The following is a 17235-nucleotide window of genomic DNA, read 5'->3' as shown; positions in this document are numbered from 1 at the left end:
TTTCATCTAAGCAGCACTAGTCATAAATAAGACAGGTATGTACGATAGGCGTGTCTTGCCTATGCATATACACGTTACCCCTTACAACATACCATACATACAATGAAATACCTTACACGAGACCATTTTTTCACTTAATTTTCGGAGGTATCACCAACATACACACACATACACACAAACCCACACACACATACACACAAAAAACACACACACCACATACACACATGTGATCGGCAAGTACTTCATTGCATTGTAACCTAGTCACTATGACAACACAGGACCCTACACATACCATACCATACACACAATGAAATACCATACACACAATGAAATACCATTCACACAATGAAATACCATACACACAATGAAATACCATAAGATCATGCAAACAATACAAAGATATCTCAATGTAAAAGTAATGTTAGTAACTATTTCTTAATCAAGATGTTCAAGGCATTTTCCAAGGAGTATTTCTTTAATAATGAGTTGCCCATGTTTCTTACATTTGCTCGTTTTATGGACTAAAGGGTCTATAGTATAGTATGGTATTGTAAGGTGCGATAAAATTTGGCTTTATGTTGCATAGCACTCCATCTCAGCTTTCATTACTCCATAATGTTATTATAGTTTTGTTTTTATTTGTTTTTGTTTGCTTTTATTGATTACTAACTTTATAACATTTTAGCATTTATAAAACAAATATTTATATTATTATTATTAAAACATTGTACATGATACATCAATATATAAAATTTTACGGTACGTGTGTTCCTTTATACATATATAATATACATTATAAAAACATTTTAGTGATATAGGTGTGTGTATATGTTTACACACAGAGCACACGCACACTCATACATGTTCATACACACACACACATTTACATAAAAATGTGTTAAGTCGTCTATAACAGAAAATAAACTACAACATCGTGTACAATATATTGCATTATGTGCTGTCCACACACGCACGCAAGCACACGCACACGGACACACACACACACGGACACACACACACACACTGATACATTCAATGTTGTAATGAGTCCTTTTGTCACTCCATATAAAAACATCGGACTAAGTTAGTTTTGGTATTGTTGCTGGGAAGATATTTCTTTCCACGTTAACGTTACAACTGCCTGTTTTATCTGTATTTGCGTGCCATGCTATAATGTAAGTTTACCTAAGCGTCAAAAATTTAAATTAATTCTTTTTTATAATTTGAATAGTTTCTGAATGTTAAATTTGGATATTATATATTAGAATCTTTTACGCAAAATTTTTTTATTTTGTGGTGTTTCTAAATAAAATACAGTTTATTTTTTAAAATAATAACATTATATTCATAATGTACTAATACATTAATAAATTAATAATAAAATAATAGTACAATACTTAATATAATAAAACCACGCTTGTAAACGTAGATGAAATTTTTATTGAGGAAAAATTGAGTTTTGTGGTGACAAGTGGTTGGTTTGAAGGTAGCCTAGATCATATCAAAGTTAGACACTTTTTCATATTTTTTTTAGTTTAAATTTTTAATAATGTGAAACAGTTACTAAAATAAATTTAATATACTTTAATATAAAATGGTTTTTTATATTTAAATTTTTTGGAAAATCAATCTTGAAAAAAAAATTTTTTCTGGGGATTTCAGTATGAAAAATGAAAATTTTTAAACCCGCAGTTATAAATTTTTGTTTGCGCTTTTTTTCTTATGAAATATTTTCCAAGTCCTACTCATAAGATTATTGCAGGAACGTTTCATCTAGAACAAATTTTGAAATTCAATGTGCCATTCGAAATAAATGTCATTATTTAAAAATATATTGATCTGAAAGGTTTCAACTAAACTCGAATTTGAAGTAATATAAGACAAAAAATTAATTTTTTTCAACTTAAAACTAATGAGTTTACTTCAAAAAAGTATAAATTTTTTTAAATTAAATTCAGAATCACAAAATTAAGCGAAAATAAAGCTTTTGAAAACTGATTAATGATTTTAAAAAAACGCATTCTACTCTAATTGTTCCGCGAAAACGTCAAATAACAAGGAAGAAAAAAATTGTAACTTTCTAGTAAACGAAAAGAACTAATTATTTTTTTCTGGTAACTCTTTGGTTTCAATACATCTACAATATGTTTTTTAAGATCTTTTAATAGGCCACCGGTATGTAATGCTACAAATCAGCGAAAAACATGTATCTGAGGCAGTATGATTGTGTATGTTTGTGTGTTTGTTTGTGTGTTATGAGTATGTATATATGTGTTTGTGTGGGTTTGATTGTTTGTTTATTTGTGTGTGTGTGTGTTTATTTATTTGTGTGTGCGTGTGCGTGGTGTGTGTCATAGATTAGCAGGAAATAATTAATAACCCTGACGTCAACATTCCACTGGTATTTATCTTCGGAATGTCAATATTTTTAATGAATTTTGCAGGTAACTTAAAAATATACAGACGGGTAGAGGATAATAATAGTAGTAATAATAATAAACAAAAATATTTTGAAAAATTAGAAAACCAAAAAACCTAAACCGAGAAAAAGATTTAAAATGTGGGATTACGACAGAAAAAAAGAATAGAACTTATTTAAATAAAGATTGCATGGTACGCGCGTAAGACTGCATTATGCGAACGTCAAAATATCCATTCCATTTTTATTAGCCTTTCTTTCCTGCTTGTGATAATCATATAGTGCCCATTGTTGTTTCTCCATTATGACTAAATGAATGAATGATGGATGGAAGAAATGGTCTGGTATATGAATGAAAGATTGAGTGAAAGATTAAATAAATGAAAGAAAGAAAGAATGAATGAATGAATGAATGAATGAATGAACGAACGAACAAACGAACGAACGAACGAATGAATGGATGAATGAATGAATGATTGATTGATAGAGTATAAATAATTTCCAAACAAATTTGCTTTTGGCTTCTAGTTTATTTTGTTTTTATTCGTGGCAAGAACAGAAAATTAAATCACAATATTATTACCTCGTCTTATCATTACCTAGAATGTTGTTATGAAATTCAATTCAATCAGAGTTCAACATTCCCGGCCTCTTTTGCAATATATAAAATTGAATTGAAGTTAATGGTTAAACAATTTTGTTAAATTGATTATAAATTCGATTGTACTTGACTTATATTAATGCACAAGTGAAAAATAATTAGTTATTTTATTATTAAATTATTTCTTTGCGCAATCTTTTCACCTTTTAATAGCACACAGCGAGCTATTTCTTCGACGATACAAAAGTTGGATCACGCATAGAATTTCATTAATGGAGCCTGCGTGCAACCCACTTTAACAACATCATTAAAAAATGCATCGCTTTAATGAAAAGTTCATTAGTTAAAGACTAAACGACGTGATTCGACTGTTTTGAAAACATTTTCCTTATAACAACAACAACAACAACAACATCTTTTATCTGACACGTCCATCAAATAAAAAACATCAGTGAAACGGTGCAATTAAACAGAACTAATTTCATCCAATCAGATGAAAATACAATGGTTGACCGATTGATTGCTGGACCTGTCTGTGTTTTTTTAAATTTTCTAACAATAATAATCTTTCGACCTCCAACAGCACAACTTCTGTGTCAATTACGACCGAACTTATTTTCAGAAATTTCAATAAGTTAAATCAACTGCTCATATCCGACTTCATGCACGTGAGGAAAATATTTTTTACGAACCATTTTTTACGTGGTATTTTTTTTCCGAAATCAACATACGCTGTGACAGTCATGTTGTTCGCTGGCCTGGTTTAAATTCAAATGTATGTGGCTGCAATGTTGACAAGGTGAGCAGGGTCGATCAGAGATAAGCCAAATACTGAAAACCTTGAACTCTCACGATCGATGATGATGATGGTGATGTTGTTGTTGATGATGATGATAATGATGATGATGATAATGATGTTGTAGTTGTTGATGATGATGATGATAATGATGTTGTTGTTGTTGATGATGATGATGATAATGTTGATGATGATGATGATGTTGTTGTTGTTTTGATGATGATGGTTTTAATGATGACGATGTTATAATAGCTGCTTATGACGTTTATGATGAGAATGATGTTGACGTTGTTCGTTTCTAGACGGTGCTGTTGATGAGGCTGTGGATGTTGTTTGTGTACTGATGGACCTATCTGCCTTAATAACTTCCCAACCACGTTGTCTATCGCTTCATGATGGAGAAGAGTTAAGGATTTTTAAATAACACTTTCGCATCATTCTTCTACAACTATTTTTTCTACATCCTTCCCTGGTAGTATTTTTTAACATTTTGGTTTTTATTTCAATACATAATTTATGTGTATGTTACGTGTATGTGCACGTTAACTAAATAAGTTTTATAATTGTGGTCCACATTCGGCAAAATAAATTTTGTTTATGTAAAATTTATTGAAAACCTTTTACATTCATCGCCGTAATTTATCAGAGGCTAAAATGGGTTAAACACAATTTTTTAAATTGAAAATTCTCCGTGGGAGAATTGCTTGCTCGTGCTTCTGCAAGCAAGATTGGATTGAGATACGCTTCAGTTCTGAGCAGATGTGGATAAAGTAATTGTTTTTCCTCGCCTATGTACGCACTAACAATAAGATGTCCGTATCCATCCCATCCATCCCGTTAATATTTACACTGTTTAATTAATTTTATACAAAATCTTATAAGGTTTAATCAGAAAAAAACGAATTAATAAAATGATACATTTTTTGTGCAATTTCATGATACGGCTTTTATTTTTACTGATTTTTCATGATCAAATTTTTTGAACAAAATTATTTAATATTGATGGAATTATTTTGTGGTTTAAGAATAAATTTATATAAATTGAAATTTTTTTCAAATTAATATCTACTTTTTTGTCCAAGCAGGACACAAAATTTTCTCGTCTTTAAAAGATATCATGAACAACGTAGCAACAAAGAAGCAATCCACTCATATGATTTATATATTCTGATGAAATCATTTTTTGTAATGTTTGAGATAATATCGTGTGAAACTAATTGCATTAGAAACTCGAAAGTTATGGTTATTTTGTCGTTACGTTACAACTGTTTAGCGTGTTGAAATTTATCCAACGTATATCATCTCATAAAAAAAATGCTCATAAATGTTTTAAATAATAAAAGTTAATAATACAGACAAACACACACACACACACAAAGAAAAAGAGGATGGTGATGGTTATTGGTTATGATGGGAATGTAGAGATAAGGCAAGTCAACTGGAATATTTGAAAATAATTTGCTCTGATGTTAAAAAATGGAAAATTATTCCCATCTGTGCGCACGTACACGCAGATACGCACACTTATAACGAACTTACATGCAGTTCAATCATACATGCACATACACGCACGCACACAAACACACACACACAGTCACACACAAACACAAACACACACATAGTCACACACACACACACACCTGCACAAAGATGTATACGTACGAATACACCTTTTGGATACTCGCCATATATAAACATACATACATACATACACATAAACACACTCACACACATACACATACTCATACATACACTCACACACACACACACACGCAATGATTTATATATACATGATACTTGCATAAAAAAGAAAGAGAGAGAGAGGCAAAAATAATCAATCAATGTGACTCTGGCATTGTTCAAATAGCAATCAACATTTTTTCGAATCTAATTAAACAGATTTTTTTCTTCTTTTAACATGCAGAAAAATGTTTGGAACGGTAGCAAGGACGCCGGTCGATGACACTACATCAGCAACTTATCATCGTCAACAACAAAAACAATAGCAGCATCATCATTAACATTAACAACTGCAACATAATTATTGAAGTAAGCATTGACTGCAGCATCCAAAGCATCTACTAAACAACATCCACAAGCGAACAACATGATTTCAACGGAGAGCATCATCAACTTCAACCTCAGCAACGACAACATCAGCAGCTACAACACTAGCAACAGCTATAACAGCAACATAGACATCATCATTGACGACAACGACAACAACAAAAACTTTGAAATTCCATTTTTTAGTCACTCCATAACCATCGTCACCATCTCGACAATAGCGTACAGCATCATCTTCGTGCTGGCCCTCGTTAATAACATCATCGTACTGACTGTCGTTCAGAAATTTCCACCGATGAAATCAGTCACCAATTACTTCATCGCTAATTTGGCATCGGCTGACCTTTTCGTGACCTTTCTTGTTCTACCCTTCACTCTGCTGTCAAATATTCTCACCGGTCAGTCTTGTATAGCGCTAATTATGAGTGAACGTTTTTTACATACGATACTTCGAAATGTTACATATTTATTTTGTTCTTTATTATGCAGCTGTGATATACGCATAACCACTTACATATCATCTCTGTATTTAAACCTTCGTGCCACAAAGATCGTATCATGCACACGACACGACACGACGTGCACACACATTAATATGCACGCCCAAGCACCGTATCATACGCGCATGGCGTATGATAGTCTTTGAGTTTCGGACTGACAGTATTCGAACCAGGCCATCGCGTAACTGCCCGAGACACGGCAATTCTACCGACTGAGCTAAACATGTGAGAAGAAAATTGTGTTTTTATTTTAAAATTTGGAAAAAAGCGATTCATTTTGTTTATTCTTGCATGTATAGTAGTACTTTGTGGAGTTTGTTTTCTGCATTTCTGTTTTTTTTGTTTATCCTGTCTTCTTTTCAAAGAAATGTTTGTCTCCGAGGGGTCAATTTTATTTTTTCCTCCCTCTCCTTCCGATGTTAAATTTTCTGCTTCTTTTATTAGCTACTTCTGTTGGTTGGCGTGTATGTGTATTTTTAACTTGGGTTAATGTTTTTGAAAATATTATATTTGTAACACGCATGAATCGATTGATGAATGTCACAAAACAATATTTGTATTCTTGGAGGTTTCTTAAAATTTTCATTGAAAAGATGATTGGATATTAATATTAAATTATAATTTCGTGTTTAGATATACGTCGTGAATAAAAAATTAGACAGCTTTTCAACACTTTTGAAATCTCAAATTTTGAAATATTTACACAACCATCACTAAAAATTTTAACTTTCGCAGTAAAATTTCACCTAAAAACTTAAAAAACTTCAATAATCCAACTTTAAATCAAATTTAAATTAAAAAAAATTCAAACTTAGAATGGCATTTTGGCTGGTTTCTCTGTAAGGTGATTCCCTACATGCAAGCAGTATCTATCCTCATATCCATCAACACTCTATCGGCCGTCGCCATTGAAAGGTTTCTCAAATTTCATTTCTCATTTTTTGTCCTTCTTTTTTTTCCATTATTTCCATGATATGTTTTTTGTCATTTTATTACGTATTATTACAATTGTTTGGTCATATAAATTTTATGTACGCCCTTCACTGCGATCATAATATGGGCTAACAATGTTGTTGTTATGTTAAATATGTCGTTGAAACCAAGTTAATTAGGCAGTAAAATTATTTTATTTAATATTTTATTCTATTTATTAAGTTTTTTGAAAAGTTGAATTTCGATGAATATGATAATTAATTTACAGAAAAACAAAACAAATAAATGAAAGGAAAGTTTATATGATAAGATAGGAGAAAGGAATGTGGATAATTCAGTTGAATGCAGTGATTTAATAAATTACTGCGTAACATTCAAACAACCCACCGCCATTCAGTTTGATTGATATATTAGCACGACCCTATTCTTTCAACGTCATCAAATTATGCAGACAGATTGCAGAACGGGGAAGGCAACCAATTTTTCCCCAAAGTTTTTTCCCCAAATTGTTTGGCTATGTTTGTCATCTTCGAAATGATGAATAGGTCTATATGCACGCTTGGCTAAGGAAATGCTGTCATATGAAATTTTTATGAGCAGTTTTTATTATTCAATACTACTTTGCTTAACGCCGTGACTCGCGAGTTTATTGACAGAAGTATACACGCAACCGCTATTCTTTCTCTAACTTGTTGAAATCTCATACATATCTACTTAAACTTAGTACATAGTACCAGTCAATTACTTAGATTTTACTTACAAAATTTAATAAATAGATTTAAAATTGGATAATTTGAAAAAAAAATTGGTTTCATGAAGTCATGAATTGCTAAGTAAAATACTTAGCAATACTAACAAAACAGCATAGAAAAACATCAAGTCATATTCATTACATAAAAATTTTATTGAATAATTAATATCTGCCAGTGATACAAATTATTTGTTGTCGCGTCACAATCTTTGTGCTAAAAACATAACAAAAGTCGAAAATTTAAAGAAAAAACTGCATTAGAGTGTAAAAAAATTGGAGGTGTCGGAGAGAGAGAAAGAGAGAGAAAGAAAAGGAGAGAAAGAAAAAGAAAAATGAAAAAGAGAAAGAATGAGAGAAAGAGAAAGAAAGAGAGAGAGAGGGAGAGAGAGAGCAGATAAAGAGACTCGACGAGATACAATCAACTTATTTATTTCGCGATTTACGAGTTATAAATATATATGGAAAAAAATCTTTACATTATTTCATCACTACCATAAATGTCGTCGTCATTATCATAACTGCCATAAATATCGTCATACTATCATCACTGCCGTTTTCGTGGTCGTTATCATCTCTACTACTACGACTACTACTATCACCGCCACTACTACTACTACTACTATTTTTTATCCATAGAGATAGAGCAGACAGAAAGAAGATTATTATCAGTAGTAGTAGTAGTAGCAGCAGCAGCAGCAGTAGTAGTAGTTGTTGATGATGTTGTAGTAGTAGTAGTAGTAGTAATAATAATAATAATAGTAGTAGTAGAAGTAGTAGTAGTAGCAGTAGTAGTAGTAGTAGTAGTAGTAGTAGTAGTTGTTGTTGTTGTTGTTGTAGTAAAAGTAGTAGTTGTAGTAGCCGCAGAAGCATCAGTAATAGTAGTAGCCACAGTAGTAATAATTATTTTTTTTATATGCATCACGATCATTGTCATAGTTCTTTCATGTATTTTCTGCTTAGAGCGACACTTGCTAAATCAACGTCATCAGTTTCATCACATCATGAATATCATTAACAACATCATTAACAACAAATCATGATCATGACATCATCGACCTCATTACGTCACGAACATTCTTTCATCATCGTTATAAATGTCTACGCCACCACCAGCACAATTTCATCATCAACCAAACCAATATCATTTTATCACCAGCGAAATCGCATTACCAACATCATGATATCATAAACATCTTTGCGCATCATCATATTTTATCGTATCATTAACATCATTACATCAGCGATATCATGATATGTCAAAGACATCATTTGCCTTATCATCATTATTACGTCACAAACATCATTATGACATCATCAACGCCAGCAATATCACTACGTCAATGACATCATTTCATTGCCAACGTCACACGCATCATTACGTCATAAACATTATTACGTCATCAACATCATCATTAAAGCCGAAAAATAATTTATTAATATATATGTATATATTTATATATATATTTATTTATTTATTTATATAACATTTTCGAACTTTAAACTTTTCTATCTCTTTCATAATAATGGCCGCATTTGTTTTCCATTTCCATTTCGAGATTTCAACAAAAACAGGAGTAATAATAAAAGTAATAAAGAAAATTCATTATTATTATTATTATTGTTGTTGTTGTTTATTGGTAATAATTTTCACCATAATTACGTAAAAATATGTTTGTTGCAGGCATTTGTACAACATAACAGGTACATAAAAGATACATCATTATTAGTGGCTATTGTTGTAAACTCCAGTTAGATAATACCCGCCGGTCCGCTAGTTTGTATTGAATGATGCATTGTGGCTGGGTGAATGAATGAGTGAATGAATGAATGAATAAATGAATGAATGAATGAATGAATGAATGAATGAATGAATGAATGAATGAATAAATGAATGAATGAATGAATGAATGAATGAATGAATGAATGAATGAATGAATGAATGAATGAATGAATGGATGAATGAATGAATGAATGAATGAATGAATGAATGAATGAATGGATGGATGGATGGATGGATGGATGGGTAAATGGATGAATGAATGAATGAGAGAGTGAGTTAATGGATAAATTAATGGATGAATGAATGGATAAATAGACGCGTGAGTAAATGAAGGAGAGATTGAATGAGTTGGAAAGTTAGGTCTGTTAGCAGATGATTTATTAAAAGACCAAATACGGTAATTAAAGATTAAAGTATAAACGGCTGAAAAGAAATGAGTTAGAAAAGGAGTGACAAATAAATAAATGAATGAATGATTGATTGAATGAATGAATGAATGGATGAATAAATGAATGAATGAATAAATGAGCGAGCGAGTGAGTGAGTGAGTGAGTGAGTGAGTGAGTGAGTGAGTGAGTGAGTGAGTGAGTGAGTGAGTGAGTGAGTGAGTGAGTGAGTGAGTGAGTGAGTGAGTGAGTGAGTGAGTGAGTGAGTGAGTGAGTGAGTGAGTGAGTGAGTGAGTGAGTGAGTGAGTGAGTGAGTGAATGAATGAACGAATGAATTAAAAAAATAATAAATTAAAAATAAAAACAGTAGAAGAATGAGCAACTAAGTGAAAGATTGAATGAATGAAAAAAGGGTTTTCAGATCGTGAGATCAATTTAGTGGTTATCATTGCAACTTGAACCGCGTAAAAGTGGTTCATGCGTTTCATCGGCGTTTGTGTGGCCGTTGTGACCCCTGACACGAGTCTACTAGTGGGTCAAATGGGTGGTTCACCGCCCACTGAAGATTTCAGTGCATGTTCTGTGATGAATGATCGGCTATTGTAATTTGAAAGCAATTTAACAATTTTATGATGCAAGAAGTTTGCTGTAGATTCGTCTGGAGCGCAGTCTTGTGTTGTACGTTGTTTGCAGTGTGTCGTTGTATATTGCTTGTAGTGTGTTGTTGTACATTGTTTACTGCGTGTTGTTGTATATTGCTTGCAGTGTGCTGTTGTATATCGCTTGCATTATGTTGTTGTATTTTGTTGCTTTTGTTATCACCACAGCATTGGGACCCAGTGCTTTTAATGAGAAAATGTACGTAGACCCTTACCACATAGACGGATGGAAGCGGGCAAACATTGCGTGGAAGTGGAAGTGATGTAATGTTAGCATGTTAGCATACAGTAAAATGTTTCCATGAAAGTTTCATTAATAATTTACTGATGTAATGGCTACCGAATTTTGTGAAAAAAAACAATTTGCCATTTTATACAATAGAAGTTTCAAATTAGATTTTTTACGGTTTTGCCACATCGTAAAGCAAACTGAACAAAGCTCGCAGTCGATTTAAACAGCAAACCAGAAAAAATTGGATTGAACCGCTAATAAAAATCAGTCGGATGTCTAAACGAAATGCGTTGTAGACGTTAACCGAGCCATACATTAACACATTTGCTTGTGCTGTTGTGTTTTATTTTTATTTACGAGCAAAGGCACGTTCAAGTATAAATGCGGTGTTTACACAAGTTTGCGTGTGTGTGTGCGTGTGCGTGCGTGTGTGCGTGTGTGTGTAGGTGCGTGTGTGAGTGCGTGTGTGGGTATGTATGTGGGTGCGTGCGTGTGTGGGTGTGTATGTGGGTGCGTGCGTGTGTGGGTGTGTATGTGGGTTGACTTAGGTGTACGAAATTAGGTTTATTTATGAGTTGGCAGATAGCGATTGATTAAGAACGTAGATAGCGGTCATGATGTTGATGCGGCGATAGTGTTATTGTATGCATGGGTGGAAACACGCACATCTGTGGTTAATAATGTCACACGATGATGTGTCTTTCCTCTCTCTCTTTCTTCTCTCTCTCTCTCTCTCTCTCAGCTGTTTTTAAATGGGTTGATTGACGAGCGAATGAGATAATTCATACATTAATACACAGATGCAAAATTTGCAACAACCCTACGCTCGTTTCTAGCAGCGTTCTGTTACTTATACCTTCAATTTGTCATTCCATGTCTGTGTTGTATATAAATTTGTCAAATATTTAATTTCTTAAACATGTTCTAAAACATTTGTAAAATGTTCTTCCATTTATTTTTAGCAGTTACGAGTGTTGTTAACTAATTCAAACTCCAAGCAATAAATAAAGAAATTCCTGAAGTTCAATCAATTAATTTAATGGACTGCTGCTGCCTCAGTGTTGAGTTAATTAATTAACTCTCACGTTTTTTCTACGCATTTTTTTTACTAATTTACTAATATTTTTAGTTTTGATAAATGCTGGTTTGCTTAGATGCAAATAAATCATTATAAGTCATTTTTCATTAAATAACAAAACGACATCTAAGTCGTTTGCCCAATACAAGCTACAGAAAACATTTTTATATAGAGAGGATGAAGCAGCGTGCTAAATAGATAGATTTGGCTTACAACTTGGCTCACCACGCATTTGAACCCGGTGACTGCCTATCAATCAAACTCAATGACGACCTACTTTTCAGAATCTCCTCGTTAAATCCTGAATTTTCTTGATCGCTCTTTCAGCCAGAGTACGGTAGTTATTGATTCATTTAATGATGCTGCTGCTGATGATGATGGTGGTGGTAGTGGTGAGGGTGGTGAGGGTGGTGGTGGTAGCTTTGTTGTTATTGATGTTGACGATGATGGTAAAGATGATATAATGTTGACTGCAATGATATTCATTATAATGATGCTAAAATTGTGAAATGGCAATAAATGGTAGGTAGGTGGGTGGATGGATAGGTAGGTAGGAAGTGAGTGGGTAGATAGGTAGGTAGGTGGGTACTTGGTTGGATGGATAGACAAGTAAGTTAAGAATGCAATTGAGATCATTATTCATCTTTGCTCTCTTCTTATGACGTGATTTCAATGAAGGCGTTATTAATGACAGCTTGTTTCAAACGACCTACGGACTCTTTTTATTCACGTACGCAAAAATTCAAAAATATTTGTGTATATTTAATAAAAAAATGTAAAAAAATGCTGAAATGAGATAATAAAAACATCTCTTGAATGAGGGGGTTGATTGATGAATGGTGGGAATTTCAAAATTTTCTAAACGCTAAATAAAATTCATTATATAATTTGCAGATGTTTGACAGAAAGAACAAAAAGAGAAAAAAACAACAAAACAAACAAAGCAAAACAACAAACAAAACAACAAACACAAAAATAAACAAAACAAAAGTTTGTCTGGAAGGCCTACTTTATATGCAAATGTTCTTTCTGAATCATGGACAAAATCGTTACCACCAGAATCGGCAGGGCATCATTTTAAAAGGCATAATAAATTAATTATCTTTTGGAAAATAAAGCAAAACAGAAAAATCTCTAATGGGGAAATAATTCAACGACGGTAAACAAGGGTAAAAAAGAAAAATAATGTTTATTGTTTTGATGAGGTCATTTTATTCGTACTGTATCCCTTGGTCAGTAATGAAGAGAGGAGAGAACAACGAAGTGGAATACTATGTAGATGTGACATTATGAAAACAAAAAACCATACATAATATAAAAATAATTAATAAATGAAAAAGATTAATTAATATAAAAGATTAATCATCATAAAAAAACATTAATCAACATAAAAGTACTAGTCAGCGTATGAAATTAGTCGATGGAAAAAATATCGTGACATCGCGAAATAGTGTTTGAGCTGTGTGATTAGGTTGCATGATGCATAAAAAAGGTTCTGCCGTGAAGATAAACTGTATAATTCTTTTCCCATTTTACTAAAGCGAAATAATTTAAAAAATGTTCATTCTATTATGAATGTTCTGTGTTTATTGATTGTCTACTAGATGTGATCGTCATATTAAACTTGTATGAAGCATTGGTTCGACCTAGGTCGGAGTACTGTGTTCATGTATGCTTGAGAATATTTTAAGGAGAGCAACGAGAATGATAAAGGAGTTTTGCGGTATGCCGTATGAAGACAGTTGGTGGATTGACAAAATTAGAAAAAAGAAGAACAAGAGGAGATTTGATACAGGCAGAAAAAATCATCACTATGAAGAAGAATTTGAAATCAGTGAAACTTTTTGAGCTTAAGATGAACAGTAAAACAAGGGGGCATAAATATAAGATCTGTGAAAAAAGCTCGCGATCGATAAAGCAAACATTTTTCAGTTGCAGAGTTATCAACGAGTGGAATAAACTGGGAGAAGAAATAATATGCGAAGAACAACTAATAACTTTAAAGAAAACTTGGCAAAAATAGGACATTTAAAAAAAATCTCAGAGTTACAGACTCAGTCTTTTTGGATCACCATAAAAAACTTTGCTATTTTTGTGCTATTTTGTAGTTTTCGTTGATAGTTCCTGATTAATGGCCATGAAATTTTGTTGGGGCTTCAGTGTGAATTTTAATAACTTTCTTTTAATAAGAAGTTTTACATGTGTCCATTTCTCCTTATTTTTTTGAATGTACAACTGCCACCATAGATAACAACTTCAATGCATAATAAATTAATCGCAACACATTCTGATGCACTGTAAAAACGTCAAAATTAATAGCATCATCAATTTTATTCTTATCGCTTTTGTTGTCTTCGTCAATCATCATCATTGTTATCACCTTGTCATCTTCTTCAGTACCATTATAGTTGTCATCATTTTGTTCTTCTTCATTATCACCCTTATAAATTTCATAATCATAATTTTCACTATCATCTTCATCTTTTTCATTCTCTTAATCTTCTTCATCATCACCATCATCACCACCACCACCATCATCATCATCATCATCATCATCATCATCATCATCATCATCATATTCACTCACACCACCACCATCGTCATCCTCATCACCACCACCACCACCATCATCATCATCATCACCACCATCATCATCATCATCACCACCATCATCATCTTCATCATCACCATCATCATCATCTTCATCATCATCATATTCACTCACACCACCACCATCGTCATCCTCGTCATCACCACCATCATCATCACCATCATTAGATTTTGTGCTATCATGTATCCGGTACAAGTGATAATAACAAGAAAGGTAGCCATGTATATTATCGTCGTCATCTGGATTCTTCCAGCCTGCATACAAATCCCCTGGATATTCTTCTACAGGATTCTGGTGGATCGGGGCATGACGAGGTGTACGATGGACACAAATGATCCCAATCTATCCATCTTCATTCTGGCTGTCATCGTTGTTTTCTACGTTCTTCCTCTTCTTCTCATGTCCCTTCTCTACGCCATCATCGCCATTAAGGTTGCCGCGTTATTTCTCCTCCGTCTGTTTGTTCTCTGTTTTGCCAGCATGATACGCTGTTGTTTGCAAAATTAAGTATTTGTATACGAAAAGTTTTGTGTTCGTTGTCTGCTTTTTGCTTTCATCGTAATTCCATTTCATTAGAATTGTAAGTTAAATTTTCAAAAAAATAATAAAATTAAAATGAAAACCCAATAACAAAACAACCGATCAACCAACCGACCAACCGATCAACCAACCAACCTCCGAACAACAAGGTGTGTCGACGTGACGTGAGTTCCATTCGAGGATCGCAGACGGATCGAATGATTCAGGCTTCGAAGACACACGTCATTGGAATGTTGATGACCGTGACGTTCGTGTTTGCGTTGTCATGGCTACCCCTCTACATCCTACAATTCCGCAACATGTTCTACTCCTCACACATGAACAAGAATGAGTTCAAAGCCTACAAGTACATCGTTCCGTTCGCCAAATGGCTGGGATCTGCCAACAGTTCCATCAACCCACTCATATACTGCTACTTTAGTAAAACATTTCGCAACTCTACCAGCGCCGCGTTTAATTATTACAAAAATCAAATAATGTGCGTGAAAGTCAGACAGGCGAATCAAAGGGAGAGGAAATTAAGAGAGCCCAAGTCTACGTCCGTTAGAAGGAATTCAGCTCATCTCCTCAACGTGGCTGTCTGTTTCAGCGTTCCAACATGAAGGGAGAATTTCGTGAGGCCAGATAAATTTTAGAATTTATTTTTCTTTTTCGTATATTCGCTGACGTGAAATTAATAGTGAAGATGTATTGTGAATTAAATTAAAAAGCGTGTAAATGTGTGTGTGTGTGTGCGTGTGTCTGTGTGAGTGTATGTGTGTTAGTGATCGTGATAGTGATGCGTGATTGTGGAACATATTAATGAAAAGAAAATTAATTTAAGCGCGTTGAACGTTTCAGTAGAAGATGTTTCTTCATAAGTTTTGAAACGATTGTATTTAATCAGGATTCTCGCTGCAATTGTATTATTTTTTTACGCCTGTATTATTGTCGGTGAAAACGTTATATTTATATTAAAGTATTTTAAAAATTTGCAAAAAATTTGATTGTATTATCTTTTCAACTGTATGTGAAAATATTGAATCCGCCGTGTATGATTTAATATTAACTGACATTCTCAACTTTGACACGTCTGTACTTTCAGGTTCTCTTTTCCAGGGTCGTTGTCCGCAACCAACAATTGAAAAAAATAATAATAGTAAAAAAAAAACAATTCATTCAAGTAATTATGTTCAGCGTTAATTTAACGCTTGCATTGGTTCGTCACGACAGTCCATCCATCCATCCATCTGATTAGTTGATAGGCAGCAAATGAGCATGAACATGCACAAACAACAAATGAACATTAATGAACATGCACAAACAAAAAAATGAACATGCATGAGTAACAAATGAACATGCACGAACAATAAATGAACACGCGTGAACAAACGAGCACGCGTAAACAACAAATGAACGTGTGTGAACAAAAGATGAACATGCACAAACAATAAATGAACAAGTACAAACAAAAAATGGACGCAAAGAAGGAAAATTAACTGTCAACAAAAGTACGCTCACATTTGTGCCGATGGCTGCTCAATCTTTTTAACCCAGTGGATTTAAATGTTGTTCTAAAGACAACATTTTTCCATTGAGGAGTTGGTTTCATTTTAAAAGTTTTATTTGGCGAATTTCCATTTTGTGTTGAAATATTGCCAACCACCATACACACACACACACACACACACCCACACACACACACACACAGACACACACAAACATATATATATATATACACAATTATTTATAAAGATCACTGCGTATTCGGCATTATTCTACTTGTAGTTGAGTTTCTCAATTTTTCTAACGAGACTTTTATCATCTTGATGAAGTTTTTTAAGGTTAAATAAAAAACATTTAATATTTGACATTTTTGAAAAAACATTATTAATAACGTTAT

The 17235-nt window shown here is 33.1% G+C and overlaps 1 protein-coding gene across 1 annotated transcript; it reads left to right on the top strand.

Moving 5' to 3' along the window:
- Positions 1-6061: 6061 nt before the first annotated feature.
- HELRODRAFT_120633 (hypothetical protein) lies at positions 6062-15787 on the top strand (the record flags this gene model as incomplete). The annotated part of the gene is made up of 4 exons (XM_009014274.1): positions 6062-6281; positions 7199-7298; positions 14981-15245; positions 15503-15787. Coding segments are annotated over 4 exons (870 nt in total), but the record flags the coding sequence as incomplete, so codon positions are not given.
- Between the last annotated feature and the right edge of the window lie 1448 nt (positions 15788-17235).

Source organism: Helobdella robusta (genome assembly GCF_000326865.2).
Source record: "Helobdella robusta unplaced genomic scaffold HELROscaffold_13, whole genome shotgun sequence".
Lineage (NCBI taxonomy): Eukaryota > Metazoa > Annelida > Clitellata > Rhynchobdellida > Glossiphoniidae > Helobdella > Helobdella robusta.
Note: the sequence above shows the minus strand (reverse complement) of the source record. Positions and strands in the feature narration are given on the sequence as shown.